The sequence below is a fragment of the Delphinapterus leucas genome, chromosome 13 (assembly GCF_059928025.1).
Source record: "Delphinapterus leucas isolate spDelLeu-1000000601 "Yukka" chromosome 13, BTC_Dleu_Yukka2, whole genome shotgun sequence".
NCBI lineage: Eukaryota > Metazoa > Chordata > Mammalia > Artiodactyla > Monodontidae > Delphinapterus > Delphinapterus leucas.
The window spans coordinates 36,694,814-36,722,675 of record NC_143141.1 but is presented as its reverse complement, the minus strand read 5'-3'; the positions used below and the strand labels follow the sequence as shown (position 1 = coordinate 36,722,675).

General features: G+C 36.5%; 1 protein-coding gene and 1 pseudogene across 1 annotated transcript in view; one reads left to right on the top strand and one right to left on the bottom strand.

Moving 5' to 3' along the window:
• Window positions 1–27,862, bottom strand: part of PPP3R1 (protein phosphatase 3 regulatory subunit B, alpha) — a 57,912-nt gene that overhangs the window by 18,093 nt on the left and 11,957 nt on the right. The window contains exon 2 of the mRNA XM_022597350.3: window positions 6,882–6,921. Within this exon, the coding sequence (XP_022453058.1) occupies window positions 6,882–6,921 (40 nt within the window). The remainder of the gene's footprint in view (window positions 1–6,881; window positions 6,922–27,862) is intronic.
• Window positions 604–1,170, top strand: LOC149747729 (6-pyruvoyl tetrahydrobiopterin synthase-like; annotated as a pseudogene).

Sequence of the window (27,862 nt, the reverse complement as noted above, 5' to 3'; positions counted from 1 at the left end):
GTAACTGTCTTCTACACACCAGCTACAAAATTACTCAATTTTGTGGCAGACTATGAAACTACTACATGCCACGGACTTCACTGCTGAAACTACCAATTTGTTAAGTGCTACCATGATGCCAAAATTTGACAGTATGGATAAAGAAAACAGAGCTAGCACTTCACTTTTCTCAAAACTACTCATCTAAAAACCTGAAATTTTTAGAATACAGTAAACAATCCAGGCATTGTTTTCTAAAAAGGTACTGTGATGGTAAAACAAGGTAGCAACTTCAAGCCTAGGCGTTCAAGTTCGTGCACTATACTTCATTACTCAGCAATAAAGCTTTACTGAAAGAAAACAGAATATAAGTAATTCTCAGTGGACTAGGTGAAATAAATTAGAGTTCAGGATCACTAATTACGAAGTAAATGATAAATCATGGCTGGCAGATTAAGCAGCATGAATTATTTGATACATTTATGAAGATGTAAATCTAAAGTAACAAGTGTACAAGTCAATTTCAAAGTTAGTGACATAAAATTTTTATGGATATTAAAAGTTTCCTCCAAAGATTTCTGAGATGATAAATGAAGATTTGGGAGTAAACCAGAAATTACTCTTTAGAACACACATCACTGAAAAATTAAAGTGAACTGGAGGGCAGGAGGCGCTGGCGGGACGTGGGCCTGCAAAACCATGAGCGAAGCGGGTTTGGGCCCTCGACGGTGGGCGCGAGTGTCCCGCCTGCTCTCCTTTAGTGCCACCCATTGGCTCCACAGGAGGCAATTATGAAGCCCCTTGATCATAAGAAGCTGGACCTGGATGTGCCATATTTTGCAGATGTCGTAAGACGACAGAAAATGTAGCTGTTTATATCTGGGAAGACCTTCAGAAATTTCTTCCTGCAGGAGTTCTTCATAAAGTAAAAGTATATGAGGGCTTCCCTGGTGGCGCAGTGGTTGAGAGTCCGCCTGCCGATGCAGGGGACGTGGGTTCGTGACCCGGTCCGGGAAGATCCCACATGCCGCGGAGCGGCTGGCTGGGCCCGTGGGCCATGGCCGCTGAGCCTGCACGTCCGGAGCCTGTGGTCCGCAACGGCAGAGGCCACAACAATGAGAGGCCCGCGTACAGCAAACAAAAAAAGCATATGAAACTGACAATAATATTGTAGTCTATAAAGGAGAATAACTCTTAGAGGTTAGTACTACAGAATGATTTAATTTCTTTCCATATTTGAAGAAGATCTTTATCCCCTTGGACAATTAAGAAGTCATCACATAATTGTTACATCTCCGAATTGTGTTCTGGAGCACTTGATTTACTGGAATCATTGTGAGTAAGACCTGTTTTAAACTCAAATCTATCTTAAAACCAAATTGTAATGTATTCTGAGTATCATTTAAGGAGTGTTTCACCTATAGATTAAAATCATTTCAGCAACAAAAGAAAAAAAAGTGAGTTAAGCTAGTACATATAAGAAAGAAAACATAAAAGAATGCAGAAAAAAATAAATGTAAAATATTTAAAGCAAACTCAAAAAAAAAAGAATGCAGAAATGAAGGAGGAAATCAAATTAACTTTAGATTAACCTTTTCTGTGAAAAAGTTTTCTGTTTTCAAAACAAAGAAAAACCCTAGTCTAAGTAAAGAATATGAACATGTAAACCTCCCTGAGACAACTGACTGTGAGCAGAAATTAACAGCACAAATTGAAGTCAATATCTCTATGTTTTCAAGTCACTTGTAAGTATTTAAACCAGAAACAAAACTGACTGAATGACACTGTTTACTCAAAATGAGAGCAGTGTCCTAATGGCTAAAGGTGTCTTCAAGGTTTCTACAGATAGTTCATTATGCAAAGGGAAACGTTCCTTCAGAGGCTGCCAAGCTCCTCTTGGTTCACCTTCTAACGAAAGAAAATTGAGAAAGCTCTTCAGATAAAAGGCTGTTTTAGTCTTTCATCTACATAAAATCTACAGAATAGTCCCTCTGTTCGCCAACTTTATCAAAATTATTCAGAATTATACTGGTTTTATCAACAGTAAAAAAATATTAGTTGAATCTGACTTTCCACTCATACTTCCTCCCGTGCTCCAATCTAGCCCTCTGCTGAGCTATCTAACCTAGTATCTTGCACTCAGCCACTTTTCCAAATTACCATGCCAAGTTACAACCACAGCCTCAACTTTGAGCAAATCACCCCAACAGAGTATACGTTTCCTACTCCAGACAGGCTAGCCAACAGACAGAAACAAAGTCACAATGGCCTAGAATAATTTAACTCAACAAAAAACAAACACTCAATTAAGAGACAAAAAAAAAATCAGAGAATACCTAACTGTGCCTTAGACAAGTCCAGTTTTGCCTAAAATCGTTCATGTAGACAAACATAACATTAAACTTGTAAGAGTTACTATAAGAGAGGCTGTACAGTATTGTGATTAAAAATATAACTCTAGGGCACGACTGCTTGAGATTAAATCATGGTTTTGTTACTCTACCTGCTGCTGTGTGATCTCAGGCCAGTTATCGATGCCTGTTTTCTCATCTATACAATGGGGAGAGTAACAATACCTCTTTCATGAGGCTACTGTGAGGACTAAGAAGGTAAATAAACGTATGTGAAATGCTTAGAACAGTGCCTGGCATGTGTTAATGCCACGTAAGTCCTTGTTATTATTTATGAAAACAAGTGGGGTGACTGGTAACTACTGGGTTTTTCTAAAGATACAGCCTTTAAAATTATCCAGCTAGCTGTCTCTACAGTCCAGTTCTGAGCCCTTACTAGCTTATTCAGTCAACAGATACTTACTCAGTACCTGCTCTATGCCAGGCATCGCACTTCCACTTCCACTGTCAATACCTCAAATCTTTTACAGGTGAAAATGAGCTCAACCGCCTCTTATTATTAAGGCTTGCTGTACTGCATGCCATACTTAACTATAATTAAATAATTACTTCTCCTTGATATTACTCTTAGTTATTTCCCACCTTTTCCCACTCATTAAAAGAAAAACAACTTTACAAAGGAAACTTTCAAACACGTACAAAGGTTGAGAGACTCATAAAATGAATTCCACATATCTATCACCCAGTTTCAACCACTGACACATTAGAATCTTATTTATACACCCACTTCAATTATTTTAGAGCGAATCCCAGACGTACCATGTCCTTATATCATCTATCTCTAAGGTGTTGTCCTTTTAAACCACAGTATTATTACAACTAAAACATTAATTATTAATAATTAATTCCTTGATATTAAATAATCAGTGCTCAAATTTTCCCAAATAGCACAAATGATTTTACAGGTCTTTCCACTCCATCAGATTTAGCAATTTAGGCAATGTGTCAATAAAATGAAGGTGACCATGGGAATTCCCTGGTGGTCCAGTAGTGAGGACTCTGTGTTCTCACTGCCAAGGGCCCAGGTTCGATCCCTGGTCAGCAAACTAAGATCCCACAAGTCACACGGTGTGGCCCCCCCAAAAAATAAATAAATAAAACAAAATAAATAAATACAAGGAAGGTGACCTTAATAACAACAGTGTCAGCAAAGTAGCAGGAGATGAAAGCCAGATTTGAGCAGGCAGAAATAAGGAAACGGAGATCACTGTATATGCTCATGCAAAGCTCAAATATGAGAAAGAAAGGAGAAGAACGGGGAGGCACGTGCAGGATCACGATCAAAGGGGAGTTGATTATGTTTGTAACGTGAAGAAAAATGAAGAAGCGGAGACTCAGGTAAAAACAAAGAGAAACTAAAAACATAAGGTCCTAGAGATGAGAGGTGATGAGATCAAAAGCACAAGTGCCAAGGCTGACCTTGAATAAGAGAGGTATAACCTAAACTCTGATATTGAAAGGAAGGAGTTATTAAGTATGAGTACGAAAATGGGAAAATTTCCGTGTGTGGCAGGCAGGGGGTGATGGGGTGAGGAGGTAATGAGGTTAACACTTTAAAATGTTCTCAGTTTTCTTAAGCATTCGGAGGTGAAAATCACTGATTAAAAGTAGGGTACTGGAAAGAATTATGCAGGGGGTTTAGATAAAATATTGAAGATCTGGATGGAATTTAAGGAAACTGAAAGGGACAAATGACCAGACAGGTGAAAGAATTAATCAGCATTCAAATCTTATATAGATTTCAAAAAACAATTTCAAACATCACCCCTTCCATGAAGCTTTTCTTAATTTTCTTAACCAAAGGTAATTTTCCCTCCTTGGAACCTTTGCTTTTATTGCTCATAATGGTTTGTTTCCACTGTAAAAATTAATGCATTTCTTCTCTTTTTCCCAGTAGCTAGACTGTAAGCATTCTGTGGGTACTTATCTGTGTGTCACAGGGTTAAAAACAGTACTTTACAGCATACAATTTAGAATCTTACTACCGTTTTAAAAAATAGCATAATTTAAATACTAAAAGAACATAAGAGACAGTAACTACTAAGGTGAGAGGACTACTGAAGGCCTCACAGAGAACACAGACCTGAGCTAGGTCTGGAAGGGAAGAGAAAGCGCAACTTGAACAGGGGAAGTGTAAAAAGTAAAGTGCCTCAAGGATTGGTTTTAACATTTTATACATGGTAACAGCTGTTTACAAATAACACTAAGCTCTCCCATTAATAAAGAAGTTTTGCAAATGAGCAAAAAAAGACTTACTACAATGTGTGGGTGGGGAAAAAAGTGGTGGTTTTAATGTGAATAAGTTCAAATTCATCCAAATCATGTATAAAATATATTCTAGTAAACCAATTAGAAAATAGAGGAAAACTACATTTTTACTGGATGACAGAAGAATTCAGACAGATTCATATCTAGTTGAACAATCACTGACAAGTACAGATCTTTAGTGACAAGGCTCAAATTTCATCAAAGCACAGATGAAGTCCTAAGAAAGAAGACTTACTAAGTTCTAAAGATAAAACGGAAAGAGATAGCTTTTAACAGTGTATGAAATCTATTTCAAATACTTACTATTTAAAAAAACTTGGCTTTCACCATCCTGGATGTGCCGAGGGGAACATCCATCTTGCCTTTTGCCCTGGTACATTTTTCTTTGCAATCAGGTAAATGACCCTCAGTCCCAGATCTTAAAGGAGTGCAGAAGGTAAGAACCTGGGACATCTTGCCCCCTTAGGACCTCTGTTCCCTGACCAAGAAACAAAAACTAACCTCCTAGTACCTCATACTTTTCAGAGCTGTACTCCCAACAGCCTACCCCAACTCTACTTGCAGCCTGAATCCTAGCTAATTACAGGCTTCTACACACCTCCTTCTTGCCCACTAGCAACAGGAGGAAAACACCACAGGCTCAAGCTGAACAGTAAGTGGCAAGGCACAATTCTGAGCAGAACTCTTTCAATTCTAAAGAAACTATACAACTGACATGTCAATTATGGCACAGACAAGAATTATAGATCTAGATAACACTTGGAGCACTAGTCTGTAAGTACTCTATCTTGACCACATTTCAGAGGTCAAACAAAAACAGCCATAGACAATGTGAGCAAATGGGCATGGCTGTGTTCCAATAAAACTTTATTTAAAAAACTGTAGGCAAGGCAGTAGTTTACCAACCTCTGGTCTACAGAGTCATAATTAGATTTGATTTTGGTCAATTCTAACAATACACTGGATACAACATTTTATCTTCATGTTTAAAACAGAAATACACACCTACATATGATCAAAATTATATAAGAAATTCATAAAGGAAAGCCTGGGAGGAAACAGTAAAATAAAATGTAAATAGTAGTACGGATGGCCAAACTATGGGTCATTGGTCATAGAGTATCACCATAAAAAAAAAGTTTAAAAAACTGTAGAAATTACAAAATGGAAAATAAAATGGATTAATAAACAAGTAATTTAAGCTTATGGTAACTGTTCTAAAGAAAATAAACAGGGTACTGCCCATGTTAGAGAGAATCTGAAGAGAGCATAGAAAGAGAAAACATCTCCAAAGAGGGGACATTTTATAGAAGACATTTATGCTGAGATCTGAAAGACGATGAAGTTGCTCAAGAAAAGAGCTGATGGAAGAGCATTTATCCAGAGCTCATAAGCAAGCAAAGGTGTTGATGAGAATGAAAGAAACTGACAAGTGTTCTGGGAAAATAAAGGAGACTAATGAAACAATGAGCAATGGGGAAATGGTTTTAATAAGACAAAAAAGAAGAGACATCTCATTGCAAAGTAAGATGTCTCCAAACAAGGCAGGACCAGCTTCATCAAACAGGGATGGCAGAAAGGGCAAGGAAGGTTCAGAAGAGTTTGGGAATTCTGGGACCTCAGGACGGTATCTAAACTTACCAGCGTCCCCATTCCAATTCTCATGATCTCCCTCTTCCCCAATCATTGTACTTTCACACAAGAGACCTTTTGATTTTTATTTAAGCTCCCTGGTCCTCTGATCCTTGAATCAAGAATTTCTAAGATTGTCATTTTCTTTCTTTATGTTCTCCAGTATAGTCAGAACAGCCAGCCCACCCACACTTCTTATACTCCTCCTCCTCAGAAATGTCTTGTACGATAGCTCTTTAGTCTCTCAGTTTTGCCTTCAATAAGCACTTCATTTTACATAACCACAAGTTAAGTAAGTTAACTGTTTACTTGCAGCTTTGTTAATCTGAAAAACTTCAGTTGGGTTAAGCCACTGAGATTTGAGGGTCGGTTTGTAATTACAACATAGTGCAGACATTAATAATAAAGAGGTCTATAAAAAAATCTTTCCCTATTCTGGTAACTCAGAAACGCTCTAAGTCAAATTCACTGCCATTTAAAATGGTTAAGGGCTAACTTCGCTATATAAATTTATAGAGGCGTAAGATTTACATACATACATATATAGAATGTGAAAATAAAAGAAGTTCTTGATAAGAATATTTGACTTACAGTGTGAGCACATTTCCAAAGGATAACTTGCCTCATTTCCCTGGAGGAAAAAAAAAAAAAATTAGTCATAAAATTGGCACAAATGTCTTTAAAAGATTGAACTTAAATATTCTGAGTCACAAAACATTGGGAAATAAGCCATAAACGAAATGTGTCTAGATCTATAAATATTTTTGATAAAAAAATTATACAGTATGATAGAAAAAGCTCTTGCATTAAACAGGCCTGAGTTGTGGCCCTGTCACTTAAGATTTATGCAAAGATTTGATTAAAATTTATTTTAAATATTTTTAACACCCTAAACATACTGTATATCAAATTTTAACACACTACAGACTGTCAGTGCACTAATTGTCTTGCTGGATGAACTCATTTTTGGGTAGAGCTCAGAATAAAGCTTCTCCTGCCATTTCTATTTAATTGAAGAGTTTACTGAGACTGCAAAGCTGTTAAGAAAACAAAAATCCTTTTATACCTGCATTGAAACAGAATGTTCTGTACGCTATGCAACAAAAATAAGAAAAATATTAATAGGAAGGTAGGTCCAATGTAAGACAGCCAGCCACTTGAACTCCAAATTTTTCTTTTCATGAGAAGTCTTATCTCATGGATAAACTCTAATATAATTCACCTGAACTCCTAATTTACAAAAAGTTTACCTAAAAGTGCTCTAGAAAAACTACAGACCTGACCCAATGCCTACATTTAAAATTCTTGATGACTGGGTCCAGGGAGGTCAAGTTAAGCTGGTGAAAGTTCACACCATTTGATTAGCAATGGAACCAGAAGTAGTTCTAAATCTAAAACTGTAAAAATTCCAAGTATAACAGACGCACACAAAGTAAAAATCATGAAGAAAATCTTTTTAAAAGTCTACAGAATTTAAAGTAATACAAATTGAATTTTTAAAGTTCAACAATAGATTGAGTATACCATGCATCGTATATCCCATCTATCTAATCTTGACCCTGTCTAGCAGCAAGTGTACAATGGGATTAACATTTAAATATTGATATTTGAATATACCTATGTATCCTAAGAAGTTATTGAGTGCCGCCTGAAATAAGAAGTACCATTTTAGTGTGGCTGGCTAGCTTTTAAACTCTTAAAAGTATCTCTTATTCTGAGTAAACTTAAGGTCTGAGAAAAGTTTATCAGTAAATTAGCATCTTTAATTCCTATCTTGCTGACAATAATTAGTCTTTTCCTTGAAAATTATAGCAGATAATTTAACTGGTTAATCTAGTTTTAGGTCACTTTAAACATCAAATATATATTAAAACAGAGACAGGAGTAGCAAACATTAATAAAAATGACATTATTAATTAGCGGAGATGGAGTTCTACTTATTTTGCACCTTACTTAATTGACCTTAAGATTCTTACCATGATTCCTATCTTTTACTGTCTCACATATTCTTTCATGTCTAAATTTTTAAAATACCCTTTAAAAAATATTATTCCAGGGCTTCCCTGGTGGCTCCCTGGTTGAGAGTCTGCCTGCCGATGCAGGGGACAAGGGTTCGTGCCCGGATCCGGGAAGATCCCACGTGCCCCGGAGCGGCTGGGCCCGTGAGCCATGGCCGCTGGGCCTGCGCGTCCGGAGCCTGTGCTCCGCAACGGGAGAGGCCACAACAGTGAGAGGCCCGCGTACCGCAAAAAAAAAAAAAAAAAAAAAAAAATTAATCATAAAAATACTCAATCCAAAGAAAGGCAGATAAATAGGAAGGATCAAAAATCAAATGAGGAAAAAAATACAAAGTAACTAGCAAGATGGTAGATTTAAATCCAAGCATTTTGAGAATTATATTAATTACGTTCAACGTAAATGGTCTAATAACTCCAATTCAAAGAAGATACAACTATATACTATCTAAACGAAATCTACTTTACAGATAGGCTGAAACTAAAAAGACAGGAGGAGATATACCACACAAGTAATAATCAAAAGAAAGATACAGTGGCTAAGAATACTGGACAATGTAGAATTCAGAACAAGGAATATTACCAGGGATAAAAAGGACTATTTCATAACCTTAAAAGAGTCAATTCATTAGGAAGATGTAACAATCCGAAATATATTGTGATATATAATGAGAAATATTCTTGGGTCCTCATTCATTTCTAGTACAAGAGCTCCTTAGAATGTCTCAAGTGTGGAGAGCTATAAAGATTTCTTTTGTTATGTTAATGAGGTGACTATAGGAAAGGACTAAAGGTAGGAGTTGGTGGCCAGGAGAACCAATCATGTGATTAGAGGTCGGACCTTCCAGTCCCACCTTCCAATCTCTAGGGAAGAGAGATAGGCTAGGGGTTAAACCATTCGCCAATGATTTAAGCTGGGCTGGAGGCTGAGCTCAATCACCACTGATAAGTGATTTAATCAATCATGCCTATCTAATGAAGCCTCCAGAAAAACCAAAAGGATGGGGTTGGAGAGCTTCTTGGTTGGGGGGCATGTGGAGATGCAGGGAGACTGGAGCACCTGGAGAGGGCATGGAAGCTCCACACCCCTTCCCATGTACCTTGCCCTAGACATCTCTTCCATCTGGCTGTTCCTGAGTTACATCCTTTTATAGTATGTCAGTGATCTAGGCAGTAAAATGTTTCTCTGAGTTCTGAGTGGCACTAGCAAATTACTCAAACTCAAGGTGGGGGTTGTTGGAACCTCCAATCTATAACCGGTTGGTCAGAACTTCAGGTAACAACCTGGACTTGCAATTCGCATCTAAAGGAGCGGGGGAGGGGACAGTCTTGTAGGGCTGAGCCCTTAACCTGCGGAAGCTGATGCTATCTCTAGATAGTGTCAGAATTGAGTTGAATTGTAGGACACCCAGCTGCTATCTGAGAATTCTGTGGATGTGTAGGGAAAAATACATTGTAACTGGGTCCCAGAACCCTTTCATATATAGTTATCCCTCAGTATCTACAGGGAATGGGTTCCAGGACCCTGGCAGATACCCAAATCCATGCATTCACTTGGATCATGTAGTATCGATGCTACAGTATTTCTTGAAAAAAATCCCTGTATTAGTGGACTCACAGAGTTCAAACATCTGTTGCTCAAGGGCCAACTGTATATACTTAATAACAGGGCTTCAAAATTAAATGTGTCAAATACAGAGAACTGAAAGTTAAATAGACAGTCATATTTGGAGATTTTAACATTTCTCTCACAGTAAATAACAGAAAATAAGTAGACCAAAGGAAAAAATAAGTTGTGGAAGATCAGAACAACACACTATCAACCAAGATGTCCTAAAACAACAAAATATTCTTTTCTACTGCACATGAACATTCACGAAGACAGACATTATTCTGAGCCTAAAAAAAAGTCTCAATAAACTTTAAAGGTTTGAAGCCATACAGAATATATTTTTTCATTACAATGGAATTAAGCAAGAGAGGTATTTAGAAACATCCAAATATTTGAAAATGAACAACACAATTCTGAATAACCCATGAGTCACAGAAGAAATGATGAGAGAAATCAGAAAATATTCTGAACAGAGTAAAAACGGAAGCTATCAGAATTTAAAGGATGCAGGTTAAGCAGTCTTTTGAGGAAAACGCTATTACAAGGGAAGTCCAAAACACAGTGATCTGTTCCCACCTTAAAAAGCTAGAAAAAGAATAAATTAAACCCAAGGCAAGGGGAAAAAGAGAAAAAAAGCAGAAATTAATGAACTAGAAAATGGACAAACAGAAAGAAAAATCAGTAAAACCAAAACTCATTTTTTGGAAAAGGTCAATAACTAACACCCCAGGCAAATCACTAGAGATTTTACAGACATTAAAAGAAAAATAAATGGATATTCAAAAAAAGTATGAAAATAAATTTTATAACTTAGATGAAATGGACAAGTTTCTTGAAAAATAAAATCTACCAAAACTGACTCAAGAAAAAAATAAAGTTGAACAGCTCTATTGCTATTAAAATAAACCGAACTGGAGTTAAAAAGAACACACAAAACCTTCTTAACAAAGAAAACTAAAGACTTTGATGGCTTCACTGGTCAATTCTATCATATATTCAAAGTCTGAAAAACATACCAATCCTATACAAATTCATTCAGAAAGCAGAAGGGGAAGGAATAGTTCTTAACTCATTTTATGAGGCCAGCTTACCCTGACAGCAAAATCAGACAGTGACATTACAAAAAAGAAAACTCTACTCCAATATTTCTTCATGACCATGGATGGAAAAATCCTTAACAATGTTTGATGAAATTAAATCCAGAAAAAAATTTTAAAGAATAAAAATCATGACCAACTGAGGATTATCCCAGTAATGCAAGGTTGGTTTAATATTCAAAATTAACATGGTTCACTATACTAACAGAATAAAAAATGCCATACCTATGGTCATCTCAACAGATAGAATAAAAGCATCTGACAAATTTAAATACCCCTTTGCAACAAAACAAGAACAACTCAGTAAACTAAGAATCTTTCTCAGTCTATAAAGGCTATCTACAAAAAGCCTACAGCTAACATCATACTTAATATCGTGAAGGAATGCCTTCTCCCCAAGATCAGGAACAACATAAAGTTATCTGCACCAGTGCAATAAGGCAAGACAAAAGAAATAAAAGACATACAGATTGGAAAAAGGGAGTTAAACTGCCTTTACTTGCAAATGACATCACTGTACATGTAGACAAATCCTAGACAAACTACAAAAAAGCTATCAGAACTAATAAATGAATGAAACAAGGTCACAGGATACAAGGTCAATATATAAAATTGAATGTACTTCTACATTCTGCAAGCAATGAAAAATGAAATTAGGATCCCGTTCACTTAGAAAATCATCAAAAATACAAAATATTTAGTAAAATATGTGCAAGGATTGTACAATGAAGACCATGAAACATAACTGAGAGAAATTCAAGATGATCTAAAAAAACAGAAAGCTATATCATGTGCATAGATCAGAAGACTCATTAAGATGGCAATTCTTCCCATACTGATTAACAGATAAAAAACAATCCCAATTAAAATCCCAGTAAAATATTTTATAGAAGTCAATACACTGATTCTAAAATGTATATGGAAATGCAAAGGATATAAACAGCAAACAATCTGAAAAAGAAGAACAATGTTGAAGGACTTAAAACTTGAAGAATTATTATAAATCTAAAGTCATCAACAGAGTAACAGTGGTGTAAGAGTAGACATAAAGTTCAATGGAGCAGAATAAAATGAAAAAAAAAAAATACATAAACACCCAGAGTCAAGTGATATCTAACAAAGATGTCCAGGTAATTCAGTGAGGGAAAACCTCTGCAACAAGTGATGCTAAAACAAATGGATAGCAGTATACAAAAGAAAAAAAAAGAAAAAAACCCCCAAAGATCTGAATAGATATTTTACAACAAAAGATATATACATAACAAATAAGCACATGAAAAGATGTTTCACACCATTAGATATTAGAGAAATGAAAATTTAAACTACAATGCGATACCACTACATGTGCAACTAGTGTGTGTTTGTGTGTGGCTAAAATTTAAAAACAGAGATACCAAGTGTTACTGAAAATGTAGAACAAATGGTTGTGTGCTGCGCAGAATCCCAGGATGTCCTGAAATTTCCAGCCTCTGGTATATAAACATCTCCCAGTTATTCAAACACTAATCTAGGTACCGCTGCAAAGTGATTTTGTATATGTAATTAAGGTTCCAAAACAATTGATCTTAGGATAAGATTATTCAGGTGGATCTGTTCTAGTCATAAGAGCCTTTTAAAAAGAGAGAGGGGAAGTCAGAGATTCAAAGCCTAAGAATTCAACACCAGGAAGATGGAGTGAGTCTCTAAGAGCTGAGAGTGGCCTCCAGCTGACAGTGAGCAAGGAAACAAAGATCTCAATCCTACAACGGCAAAGAACTGAATTCTGCCAATAATGTAAATAAGCTTGGAAACAGAATCTTCCTCAAAACCCCCAGATAAGAACCCAGTCTGGATTTCAGCCCTGTGATCCCTGAGGACCCCATGCTAAATTTCTGACCTACAGAACTATGAAACAATAAACAGGTGCTGTTTTAAGCTACTAGGTTTTTGGTAATTTGTTACTCAGCAATAGAAAACTAACACCCAGACATACAGTACATGTAGCTAAAAGGAAAATGTTGACACATCAAGTGTCAACTAAAAATGAAACTCTTATACATTGCTGGTGGGAACTAAAATGAAAACATGGCCACACAAAGATCTGTACTCATATGTCCATAGAAGCTTTATTGTTAATAGCCTAAAGAAGACACAACCTAAATGTCCATCAGCCGTCAAATAGATAATACTGTGGTGTATCCAAACAATGGAGTGCTACTCACTAATGAATAGGCAAAGACTACTGGTACACATAACATAGATAATTCTCAAAAGTTATGTTAAAAGAACCCAGATACAAAAGGTTACATGCAGCATGATTCCACTTATAAATCCTAGAAAAGGCAAACTATAGTTACTGAAAGATCAGGGGTTGCCACGGATCGGAGGGTGAATGCAATGGGGTACCAAGTAGCATCTGAGGGTAACAGAAATGTTCTACATCTTGATTGTGGTGATGCTTAAAAAACTATATACATTTATCAGGACACATTAACTGTATACATGAAATTGGTAAACTTTATTATATGGCAAGTTATACCTCAATAAAGCTGATTTTAAAAACTTAATAAGGAGTCCCAGGTATAATGGAATTGTTTCAGAACACATAAATTTAAGTCTGTAGTTAAGATAAAAATCTTATCACTTCTTAAAAAATAACAATATAGTTTCCGGTCATGCTATTATTCCAAAACCATATGGGATCTTTATTTTTATAAGACACATATGCATTTCAAGATAACAAATTATATATTTTTTCAGATTATCTTGTAGTATCATGAGGAACCAGAAACTATTTATTAGTAATCTTGACCCTTATAATTTTTTTCATCCGTTATTTAGTCCCTTTCTCAGATTATAAAGTCCAGGATGGCAACAATCTCTTATTATCTTTTTATATCCCTAGCCAGATTTAACATTATCCTCAATTTATTGAAGGAAGAGTTTTACAGTTGCATGTAAAAATCTACATAGCCTTAAGGAACTTGGTTTAAGTGGAATTTTAAGCATCAATGTGTTGAACAGTGAGCCCGTCACTTTGAGGAAAATAACTGACACATGAAACATGAAATATAGAAAACCTCAGCAAAGAAATAAAAGATATAAAAAAGAACCAAATAGCAATTTTAGAACTGAAAAACAATAATTGATACAGTAACGCAGTAAGTAAACTCAACAGAATAGAGCTGACAGAGGAAACAGTCAGTAAACTGGCAGATGGAGGAAAACAAATTACCCAGTCTGAACAACAGAAAGAAAAAAAGACTGAAAAAAATAATCTACAGAGCCTCAGGGAACTGTGCGACTATAAAAAAGATTTAACGCTTGTCTTATACTTCTGAGAATAAAGAATATCTGTTTTAGAAGTAACTAAGATGGTCTGATTTTATCCTAGAAAAAAAACTGATTTGTGGTAAATTGGCAAACTTTGTCTTTCAGCAAATAAAGACATTTGGATTGATTCTTTTTCCTCAAGTCCATATTATTCAGCATTTTAAAAATATATTTATTATGCTTATCAATTTTGGTATACAAAAAAATCAGTAAGAATATGAAAATATGTTCTAAAGAAATTTTCTGGCAAAGAAATGAAAAAAATATTTTTGGATCTTTTTATCTCATTTTGTTTAGAGTTTCTTTGATCTTAAACTGTCAAGATGTGAGAAAACCAAAATAAATTTTATAGATGCATACTGTAAAGTTTAGAATATTTTCAAAGGGCATGCTGTCAGAATATTTAGACATTCATCTTCATCTAGCAGACTTTAAGAAGTGACAGCATTGTCTTATTTGGTTATAGACTCTCCTTGTGAAGTATAAATATTATTTCAGTAATAAGAGTAACTGCTTGCTTATCTGAAGTGCATATAAATGCTTAAAAGATAAAAGTGAGCATCAAGGAAAGTAAAAATCTAAAGTTTTTTAATAACTGAAATTTTAAGAATTTGATTCTCCCAATATACCATTAAGGATAAGGTAGGTTTTTATAAATGTTCCTCATCTGAGTTAGCTCCCCCTAAGTATCTTTTTCCTAAATGTTTTTTTTTTCAAATTATGAATGGGTCCTGACTTTTATCAAATGCTTTTTCTTCATCAACTGATATGATCATGTAATTTTTCTTCTTTAGCATGTTAATATGGTGTATTAGTTGATTTTCAAATAGTGAAGCAGCCCTGCTCTATCCCTGCCTGCAATGAGCCATAAATTCTATTTGCTTATATTTTGTTAAGGACTTTTGCATCTACATTGATATAGTAATACTGACCTACAGTTTTCTTCTTGGGATTTTTTTTTTTTTTGTATCAAGGCAATAGGGCTAAACTACCTAATTCATATTGGGTGAGATGTGGTGGTCTGTATCTTTCAAGAAACTGGTCCATACATCAAAGTTGTCAAATTTATGTTTGTAGAGTTGTTCATAGTATTCCCTTTATTATCTTTTTCATATCTGCAGGGTCTATGGTGATACCTTTCTCTTTTTTAAAAATTTATTTATTATTATTACTTTTTGGCTGCATTGGGTCTTCGTTGCTGTGCGCAGGCTTTCCCTAGCTGCGGCGAGCAGGCGCTACTCTTCACTGCGGTGCACGGGCTTCTCATGGTGGTGGCTTCTCTAGTTGCGGAGCACAGGGTCTAGGCACACAGGCTTCAGTAGTTGTGGCTCGCGGGCTCTAGAGCACAGGCTCAGTGGTTGTGAAGCACAGGCTTAGTGCTCCGCGGCATGTGGGATCTTCCTGGACCAGGGCTCAAACCCCATGTCACCTGCACTGGCAGGCGGATTCTTAACCACTGCGCCACCAGGTAAGTCCAATACCTTCTATTTCATTCCTGATACTGATAACTTCGTTTTTTCTTTAATTTCTCTCAGTCTTGCTAGAAGTTTGTCAATTTATTGAGCTTTTTGAAGAACCAGCTCTTTCACTGATTTGCTTTACTGTTCTTCTGTTTTCAATTTCACTTTTCTTTATTCCCTTCCTTTGGGTAGATTTTTCTTTCTTTTTGGTTCTTGAGATAGAAGCCCTCTTTCTTCCTCTCTCAGGAATCCAATGACACAAGTGTTAAATCTTTTTCATAGTCCCACAGTTCCCTGGGGCTCTGTAGATTATTTTTATCAGTCTGCTTTCTTTCTGCTGTTCAGACTGGGTAATTTCTTTTCCTCTATCTGCCAGTTTACTGATTCTTTCCTCTGTCTGTTGAGTTTACACACTGCATCAGTTTACACACTGCTCTCTGTTGAGTTTACACACTGCATCACTGTATCAATTATTGTTTTTCAGTTCTAAATTGCCATTTGGTTGTTCTTTATATCTTCTATTTCTTTGCTGAGGTTTTCTATATTTCATGTTTCACGTGTCAGTTATCTTCCTTGAAATGACAGCCTCACTATTCATTTTTGAGAACGTGTCTGTCAAATACTCAAGTGTGAATGACCAGATTTTGTCAGTTGTTTTCAAGCAATTTTGGTGTTCTATGAAAAAGATAGCTACTTCAGCTTAAAAATCACATAAGTGCTTGTTTTCCCTTAAAACAACCGCCATAAATTACATATGCAGAAGTGATGATTTATACATATCATTTCGTCATACAGGGTATTAAAGACACATGGAGTGGTTAGATTTGATAAAATTAATACTTTTTACTGCTTTACCAAGGATATTGTGAAACTGGTATTTTTTAAAACTGCAATTGCACGGCAGAGAATACAATGATTACTGGTACAGTACTGTGTCACTGTTCTGATTCATGCTAAGGTATCAGCAGTTTTACCAGCCAGTGCTTTTGCACCATCAGTGCAAATGTAAACAGAGTGGATTAAACAAACATTATTTTTGTGTTATAATGAAAACATTTTGACCTCATGGACCCCCTGAAAGAGCCTTGGGGATTTCCCGGGTATACATGGACCACTCTGAAAACTACGGATCCAATCCAAAGATCATATTTAAATTTTGCGAATTGAGAGTATTAGCATTTGAAGAGAAATTCACCAGTGAAAAAGAAAGCAATCCAATACAGCAACAAAACCAGTAGACTATGGATCTATTTTCTATTTGTTCTAATACTTTATTATGGTTCCATAATAATATTCTATATTATTCTACAATACATATGTCCCAATAGCATTCTTTATAGAAAAAACAAATCTTGGATCATGTATTGTATTCAATAGTCATGGCTCTCTTTAGCATACTTTAAATCGGAACAATTCTTCAGTCTGTTTATATCTTTCATGACTTCAACATTTATAAAGAATACTGGCCAGTTATTCTGTAGACTGTCCCTCAAAGGGTTTACCTAATGCTTCCTCAGGATTTGATTCAGATTATACCCCTCTGGTAAAATACCAAAAAGGTGGTAATGTGTTCTTCCCAGATATCAGGAAAAAGATAATGTTGGTTTTTCTCATTACTGGTAATGTTAACTTTGATCACTTAGATAAGCTCTGCCAGATTTCTCCATTATAAAGTTGCATTTTCCTCTTTGTATTTAATACATCTTGTGGGAAGATATTTTTAGTCTATGTAAAGATCCAAGTTACTCCTCAAACTTTCATCCACTCATTTTAAACATCCACTGATGATTCTTGTCTGAATCAATTATATTATAATGGCTGCTGGGATAGCCAGCCTCTAAGATGATTCCCACCTCCTGATATTCACAGCCTTGTATAATTCTCTTCCCTTGTGTAACTTGCCTTTAACCAATGGAGTATGACAATATCAAGGGGACATCAGTTTTGTGATTAGGTTACAAAAGACTGTGACTTCCATCTTGCCAACAAGTCTTTCTATAACTTTCTCAGCTTGCACACTTTAATGAAGCTCACAGAGCAAGAAACGAAGGGTGATCTCCAGCCAACAGCCCACAAAGAACTGAATGCTGCCAACAACCGATGAATGAGTGTGGAAGTAGATCCTTCCCCGTCAAGCATTCAGGTGAGACCACAAACCCAAGGCCTCACAAGTGACCATGAAGCAGAGAACACAGTTAAGCCCAGAGAAACTGTGAAATAATGTGTGTTAAGCCATTGCACTTTGGGGTAATTTGTTACAAAGCAATAGGCAACTGATACAATTGCCATATGATAGTTTTCTAATTTCATCATTCCTTCAATATTTTTTTTTTTTTTTTTTTTGTGGTACGCGGGCCTCTCACCGCTGTGGCCCCTCCTGCTGCAGAGCACAGGCTCTGGATGCGCAGGCCCAGCGGCCATGGCTCACGGGCCCAGCCGCTCCACGGCACGTGGGATCCTCCCGGACCGGGGCACAAACCCGTGTCCACCGCCATCGGCAGGCAGACTCTCAACCACTGTGCCACCAGGGAAGCCCCCTTCAACATTTTTTACTTGGCTTCCTCCTGCAGGGAAAGATTTCTTTTTCCTCCCTATCTATATGGACTTAGGTATTTCAGTGTGGACTTAATGGATTTTATTTCAATGGGCTATAATCTTTTATCATTATCTAATTTGATGTTTAAATTGTCCCACATTTGGCCAGTGGGAACCTTCCCCTTCAGGCTGGTTCCTGTGTCCTTTTAATGTATTCCCATCATTCTATGGGCCTTCCTAACCTTCTGGCACAAGACGTTCCAAGTATACATTGTACTTTCCATGCCCCAGTCCTGAAATCAGCTATTTCTCCAAGGAGCCCAAGATTCTTTTAGCGGAGAATGGTTAATGGTACCACTTGACGAAGAAAAGTTCTTCATTTTAATGCAGTCTAACTTATTCATCTCTTATTTTACACTATGACTAATTCATAACACACCAGATTATTCTTTTACTGAGCTGTCTGAATATAAATATAGCTTTACTATATGAATTTATAACTTTTTATATTGCTTTATGAATATTCTGAAGTATTTTTCTGCACGTAAAGAGCCTGCTATTTATACCCTTTAACAGAACAATTAGTGAGGAGAGGGGGAAATGCCCATCCATGTGTCATACAACATGCTAGGCATGATCAAAGTATAAACACAGCAGATTCTCAAGTCCCCCAAACATACAATTTTGAAACTGTAAAGGGGCTACGGACATCCAGGTAGATATATCCAGCAAGTACAGAACCTGGGTTCAGGGGCAAGATCGTGACAAGAGATACGATTTTGGAAATTATCAGCATACAGATAACAGCCTTCACCACTAAAAGGAGAGTCCATTAAAAAAGGGAAAATGAAATAAAAAATAGGAGAATACTAACACTTAAAAAATTATATGAGAAATTCACTAAGAATAAAGCAAATTATTAAATACAGAAAGAGAATCAGTAGAATAAGGATCTATTTTAATAGTTTAATATTCCATTATGGCTTTATCATAATCTATATTATTCCATAATGTTTTCTTAGACTACAATAGAGCATATATAGTATTTTGTTTCTATTATGGATCATATTCTTATATTGTTCTAGAAAGCATACAAGGAAAAATTTTAAGAGGGAGTTAAGAGTCACAAAGGAGACAAATAAAAATTATTCCCATTTTGGGGTGTAGGTTCAGACTTTATGTAAGTCATACTATTAAAAGCAAGGTGTAGGACTTCCCTGGTGGCACGGTGGTTAAGAATCCGCCTGCCAATGAACCCCAAGGGACACGGGTTCAAGCCCTGGTCCGGGAAGATCCCACGTGCCACGGAACAACTAAGCCCATGTACCACAACTACTGAAGCCCATGTGCCTAGAGCGCACGCTACGCAACGAGAAGCCACTGCCATGAAAAGCCCGTGCACCGCAAGGAAGAGCAGCCCCTGCTCGCTGCAACTAGAGAAAGCTCATGCGCAGCAACGAAGATCCAACACAGTCATAAATAAATAAATAAATACATTTTTTTAAAAAAAGGCAAGGTGTAACCTTAATTTGCTCAGTAACAACTCTTAGTTATGCAGATTGCTACACAAAGAGTAATTACCAACACTAGCCCTACAAAACTATCTCTAAAATGATCTTAATTGGTGGCTCTTTTCATCTGGTTTTATTCTAACAATGAAATTACTTTTCTTCAAATTAAGACAATTTACATGAAGTTCTAAAATCCTTCAGCTACTTTAAATGTACCAATCTAAATTTCAGTAACTACTTTAGCTCAAACTAAACATGCAATTGGGGTTTTTTTTTTAACTTTGGTTCTTTTAAAATTATTTATTATTTATTTATTATTTATTTATTTATGGCTGCACTGGGTCTTCGTTGCTGTGCATGGGTTTTCTCTAGTTGTGGCGAGAAGGGGCTACCCTTCATTGCGGTGCACGGGCTTCTCATTGCAGTGGCTTCTCTTGTTGCGGAGCATGGGCTCTAGGTGTGCAGGCTTCAGTAGTTGTGGCACATGGGCTCAGTAGTTGTGGCTCGCAGGCTCTAGAGTGCAGGCTCAGTAGTTGTGGCGCACGGGCTTAGCTGCTCCATGGCATGTGGGATCTTCCTGGACCAGGGCTCAAACCCATGTCCTCTGCATTGGCAGGCAGATTTTTTTTCCTTTAGAATTATTTTATTAAATCATAAACGTACAACTGCTTCTTAACTCTACACACATACAAAGTTTTTCAAGGAATAACATTCTATCCTATTGCACTATGATCCTTGTTTCAAAACTCTGAGAAAAACTGTTAAAAATATTTCACGTTACCACTTACACATTTAACATTATCTAAGAAGGAATGCTCCTGTTGCAACAAAAAAATAGAAATGAGGTTTTTCCTCTCCTGGTAACAAGGAAAATAAAGGGAAGAGTGAACAGGCTAGGGAAGCAGCATAAACTGGCCTGAAAGAGTTAATCAATCCTAGTTATCTTGTAACTGTTACTAGTCTGTATTATCTGTAACTAGATTTGTCCCTCACAAAGCTAACCTCTAACACTCTGACTCTGTGAATTACATCCTGCACCTAACTGCAGGCGGATTCTTAACCACTGCACCACCAGGGAGGTCCCTGCAATTGGAATTGACATGTACACACTGCTGATAAAATGCCTTTCCATGAAAACAAACAAACAAACAAACTAAAAATGCAATACAATAAATGTTGTTACTCTGTCAAGTTCTAATAGATTTTTTTAAAGGTAAAAACTGATGGATCTAGAAAACAATCTTTAAAAGTTAGCTTTGTGAACACAGACATGGATGGAAAAAGGAAAGTTAACATCACAGAATACAAAAAAAAAAAGTATTATGTGCTGGGTACTCTGTTAGAGACTTTATATACCTTCTCATTTATCCTCCCAACAATCTTCTGGGTAAATGGGATGTCAAGGTTAAACAGTTTGCACAAGGTCACACGGTTGGTAGTAGTAGAGATCAAATTTGAACTCAAGCTAATATAATTCCCATAGTATTCTTACCAATATATCATAAAGCCACACGCTTTCTGTATTATACAAGAGAAGAAGTAAGTTAGTGAAACTGTTTTCATCCCAACTTAGAACACTTAAATTCAAGTGGCTTGTTGCTGACAACTCACACATAGCCATTTAAAAATGTGTTGTTCATATATCTAACACAGTAGTAACAATCACAGAAACATGACAATGAGAGGGTGTGAGATAGGTGGAGACAGCTGAGAAGAGGAGGAGTAAAGGGATGGAATACTTTACATGGAAACAAACTGTCCAACAACTTCTTGTAGAGAACAATACTAATTTGGTACTATATTTTAATTTAAAAACACACACAATCCCAAAACAGAAAACTCTAAAGTCATAGCATTTTCAGTAATTATAATTGAGAAAATAATCTCAAAACAGAGGAAATAAAGTCCTAGCTGTGGAAGAGTTCTGGATTATGGTAAGACACCACCCTGCCTATGGCCATAGGATATAGTTTTAGTAGAGAGAAAGTATATGGGGTTATGGAGGTTAATGTTGCTAAAGCAAGGGTGTACATGAAGACAAAGTGATAGTGGAGCCTAGAGGGACAATATGACACAGGTACTTAAATTCTGAATGAAAAACTGTAGTATCCAGAAAGATGTCAGATGATAACAATGAGAAGAAATAAGGAACGTTCAGTCAGAAGAAATGACTCTGCAGGAGAAATTAGAAGTAATAATCTGTTAGGTAGCCAAATCAGGCCTACCACCTCAAGTATTTTTTTTTAACTGAGATATAAGTAATTGACATATAACATTATATTAGTTTCAGGTGTATAACACAATGACTCGATATTTGTATACGTTGCAAAATGATCACCACAATAAGTCTAGCTAACACCCAACACCATATACAGTTAATAATTTTTTTTTCTTATTATGGGAACTTTTAAGATATACTCTCCCAGCAACTTTTAAATATGCAACACAGTATTAACTATAGTTGCCATGCTGTACATTACATCCCCATGAGTTGTTTATTTTATACCTGGAAGTTTGTACCTTCTGACACCTTTACCCATTTCCCCCACCCACCACCCCTTGCCTCTGGCAAACACCAACTCTTACCTGTTATGGGTAAGTTTGGTTTTGGGGTTTTGTTTCTGTTTCTGAGATTCCACATATAAGTGAGATAAGGTATTTGTTTTTCTCTGACTTATTTTAGCAAAATGCCCTCAGGGTCTGTCCATAATATTGCAAATGGCAAGACTTCCTTCTTTTTTATGGCTAATATTCCATTGCATATACAAATATATATACCACAATTTCTTCATCCATCCATCCATGGACACTTAGATTGCTTCCATGTCTTGACTACTGTAAATGCTACAATGGATGGGGACGCATATATCTTTTTGAGTTAGTTTTTTTCATTTTTTTTGAGTAAATACACAGAAGTGGGATTGCTGGATCATACAGTAGTTCTATTTTTAATTTATTAAGGAAACTCCATACTGTTTTCCATAGTGGCTGTCACAATTTACATTCCTACCAACAGTGCACAAGGGTCCCTTTCTCTCCATATCCTTGTCAACACTTGGTATCTCTTGTCTTTTTGCTAACAGTCGTTCTAACAGGTGTAAGGTAATATCTCGTTATGGTTTTGATTTGCATTTCCCTGATGATTAGTGATGCTGAGCACATTTTCATGTACCTGTTGGCTATCTGTACGTCTTCTTTGGGAAAATGTCTATTTAGATTCTCTGCCCATTTTTCAATCAGACTGTTTTTATGCTATTGAGTTGTGTGAGTTTATATACTTTGGATATTAACTCCTTATTGGATACATAATTTGCAAATATTTTCTCTCATTTGGTAGGTCTCCTTCGTTTTGTTGACGGTTCCCTTTGCTGTGCAGAAGCTTTTTAGTAGTCCCACTTGTTTATTTTTGTTTTTGTTGCCTTTGCTTTTGGTGTCATAACCAAAAAAATCATGGCCAAGACTGATGTCAAGGAGCTTATTGCCTATGTTTTCTTCTAGGAATTTTATGGTTTCAGGCTTTATGTTCAAGTCTTTAAACAATTTTGAGTTGATTTTTGTGTATGGTGTAAGATAGTGGTCCAGTTTTCCCAACACCATTTATTGAAGAGACTGTCCTTTCCCCCATTTTATATTCTTGGTTCCTCTGCCATAAATTTATTGACCATGGATGCATAGGTTTATTTCTGGGCTCTCTATTCTGTTCCATTGATCTATGTGTCTGTTTTTATGCCAACACCATACTGTTTTGATTACTACAGATTTGTAAGGGTTTTTTTTTAATAATAGCTTTATTGAGATATAATTCATATACCATACAATTCAACCATCTAAAGTGTACAATTCAGTGGTTTTTAGTACATTGACAGAGCTCTGCAGCCATTACCACAATTAAATTTAGAGCATTTTCATCACCCCAAAAACAAAGTCCACATCCACTGGCAGTCACTCCCATTTCCCAGCTTCACCCCAGCCATAGACAATCACTAATCTAACTTTCTGTCTCTTCTACATATTTGCCTATTTTGGATATTACATATTAATGGAATCATACAATATGTGTTCTCTTGTAACTGGTTTCTTTTACTCAGCAGAATATTTTCAAGATTCATCCATGTTGAAGCAAAAATCAATACATTTCTTTTTACGGCCAAATAATGCTTCGTTATATGGATATACCACATTTTATTTATCCATTCATCGGTTAATGGACATCTGAACTGTTCCCATTTGGGGGGCTATTCTGGAACATTTGTGTACGTGTTTTTCATTTTATGTCTTATGAGTATATACTTAGGAATGGAATTACCGGGTCTTACGGCAACTCCGTATTTAACATTTTGAGGAACTGTTTTCTAAAGCAGCTACAACCATTTACATTCCCACCAGCAATGTTATGAGGGTTCCAATTTCTCCACATCATCAACAGTTACCTGGTCTTTTTGATTACAGCCATGCTAGTGGGGTGTTAAGTGGTATATCACTGTGGTTTTGATTTGTATTTCCCTAATGACTAAGGATGTTGCGCATCTTTTTATGTGTTTACTGGACATCTGTTTGTCTTCTCTGGAGAAATGTCTATTCAAATCCTTTACCCATTTTTTAGTTGGGCTGTCTTTTTATTGTTTAGTTTTAAGAATTTGTTATATATTCTGGGTAGAAGTATCTTATCAGATCTACGATTTTGGTTATGGTAAACTTGGTACAGAAAATATTTGTGTTAACGAGACAACACGGGGTGGCAGCTATGTATTGGTGAGGGAAGAGGTACAGTATAATATCAGAAGCCAGATATAATTCTCACTGCCAATGTTCCCATCAAAAATCTGCGACTTTTGTTCCGAGTACCAAATAAAATATTGATGAGGCTGTTTTTAGTACTATAAGGCCTATCCTCTGGTGATGTAAAGTAAGCTAGCCAGCTAATAAAAACTCAGCTGCCTGAATAAGGAATTTGGTCTTTTTTGTGGTATGCAAGAAACATGAAAAACACAACGAGACCTAAGAAAGAACTTGCTATGAGACTTGCAAGAAAGTTTTTCCTCTCTAATAAAGAGAACTTGAGGAAGTGTCCCCTGCTCTTCTTCAGCCAGATGGTAGTGTCAAATTATGACAGCCCTCTCCTGACACGCAGAGCTGTAAAGTACACTGGACTTATGTCTCTGATGGAACTGATGAACTGCTAAACTACCCTGTAACTGTCTGGCTCTGGGCTTCTTATTCTGTGAAATAATACATTCCTTATTATTTAGGCCACTTTTAGATGGGAGGATACAGTTACTTGTAATCCAAAACATTCTGATACATTTTCTACTTTGTCAATAAGCACATTACTGGATGGACAGAGCTATACAGAAATTAGAATGAAGTGATTATGAAAGCTAGATCTGCCTAGAACACTACATACTAGTTTTCAGTAGTTTGATTTTTAAAAATGTAAACAGTATTTTGCACTTTATCAAACATCTTAGGTACTAACTTACCCAATACCCACCAGAACTCTAAATCAGGCAGTCTTGTGGCTATTTTACAGATGTATATATATATATATATAATCCTCCAGTATAGGTCTTCCAATTCTATATCCCATGTGTGTTCTACCACATCATAGTATGTCTCATAGTATCAAATATAATGCATTAAAAGCAATATAATCGATAAACCATAATGGAAAAGAATATAAAAATAGTATGTCTATATGAGTAGTCTAACTGAGTCACTTTGCTGTGCAGCAGAGTGGCACAACACTGTAGATCAACTACACTTCAAAAAAAGCACCATAATCAACAACAAAAGGCTTGCAGTATTCTTTCAGCACTTAAATAACTGCTTGACATTATACAACTCTATGAGGTGAGTAAAGTGACTAAAATGAATAATAAAATGTCCAAAGAGCTGCTAATGTTAAGTTTAAACTGGGCAAGCAGAGTGACCAGAAGAAATCTAGCACCTTCTAATAGCTCTACTGAAGCACTTACAGTGTATTAAAAATTTTCCCTCTACATGCCTGACTCAATCTATGCTGTGAAGTCTTCGGGGCTATTTATTTTTTCCTGACATCTCTGCACCTAACACTATGTTTGATATATGTAGTATGTTTGCTAGATTAAGAAATCAAAGATTTAGAGTCTCAGCCCCCCTTTACCAGCTGTTCTAGAATACATCTAGAAAATGTTAAGATAAATCAGTTTAAGTAAACAAAATTAAACGTTCTTTATAAATTTTGAGTGTTATTTATGAAAAAGTTTGCTTACCATTTAACAAATGAAAGTAACACTCACATATAACTGACACTTTACTCAGATATGTAAAAAGAATCTTAAAGCATAAAAGAGTCCTATAACTTTTAGAATCAACAGCAATTTCCTTTTTGGTAGCTTTCCCGTTGTGCCTAACACACTTGTGCTTTCTAACTGTTTATTCACAGGACTTTCAAAGACCTCCCTATCCCTAGACGACAGATATAACTAATTCAGTTGCACCTCAGCTTCCCAAGCCACCAGGACAAGTGCCTACCTACCCATCCTGCATTAGCATTTACATTCCATGAGAGATACTACACAGGGAACTGGCTTTACCAAGATGAATAAAAATGTATGCTCTGCCCATGGCTTGGCAGAGGAGGCAATGAAACACAATGAAATATGGGGTGTACTATAACGACAGTTACTTACAAATGGCCACTGATTGCCTGGAGGAGCTGGGAAATGCAACTGGGACGGGATCTTGATGTTTGCCAGACAGAGAAAGCAAGCAGGAGGACATTCAGATGGAAAAAAAAAAGTACATACAAAGGCACCAATAAGTAAAAAATGATGAGGCATTTGAGAACCAAGTAGTTTGACTTGGTTACAGCATAAGCCTGGCTAGAAATAAGGATCAGAACATGAGTGCCATGAAAAGGAGTTTAAATGTTTAATTCTGAAGATATGTCACTGACTTTAAAATAAGGTAGTGACACTAGATTTCCTTTTCAGAAGAAAACCTAGTGGCAGTATGGAAGACAGAATGAAGAAGAACTTGGGAGGTAAAAAGAGCAAAGCCTCAAGTAGGCTATAGAAATAGTCCAGGTGAGAAATAAATGAAACTGCAATGATGCCAGTGGCAGCGGGGATAAAGAAGAATTTGACTCAAGAGATATTTGGGGATCTAAATGACAGGACACACTTACCATAACATGATACTTATGTTCCTGAAAAATCTCCATGTTCTTAAAACTACACATTAAAACAAACAGTTGCACATTAAAAATAACATGGCTTAAGGAAAAGAGTTGGAAGCAAGACACTCAAAACCTGTGCAACTCTGTAACCAGAGCATTAACAAAACCAACAAGAATCCTAATAAGCATATTAACATAGTTAAAGATGTGCTAAGTAACTAATAAGCCTGGCACTTTCTAAAGGCACAGCTCAAACAAAGTACAGCTGTCCCTCAGTATTCACAGGGATTGCTTCCAGGACCTGCCACAGACACCAAAGTCCGCAGATGCTCCAGCTCCATAGTCGGCCCTCGGTATCTGCGGTTCGCATCTGCAGGTTCAACCAACCCCCACGCTCGCAGTACTGTAGTTACTGAAAACAATTCACGTGTTAATTAAGTAGACACGTAGTTCAAACCCACGTCGTTCGAGGATCAAATGTAATAGAAAAAAGTGTAAAGGGTATTTGAAGCTAAGTTACAGAAACAAAGAAAAAATGCACAAACATCTGGGGGAAATGTGCAATAAATTCTTTCAACACAGATAAATGGCCAAAATCAGTCAAGAGGAAGAATGTGGTGTATGGATAGAGTACACAGAACTCTGTTCTTCAGTAGCTTGCTGCTTTCACCTGTGTTGGTGTATTTTAGATTCAGCTGCCACTGCTTACGGCAGGAAGCATTGATATGCTGGGAACGTTGTTAAGTACATTTTCCTCTTTACGGGCAGTATGTGAGCCAGACTGGAATGCCTCAAAAGCCCCTCGAGTGAGTGACTAAGCCTCCCACCTCCAAACCAGGTCAGGAGGTGTTCTGTGTCATACTTTTAGTAC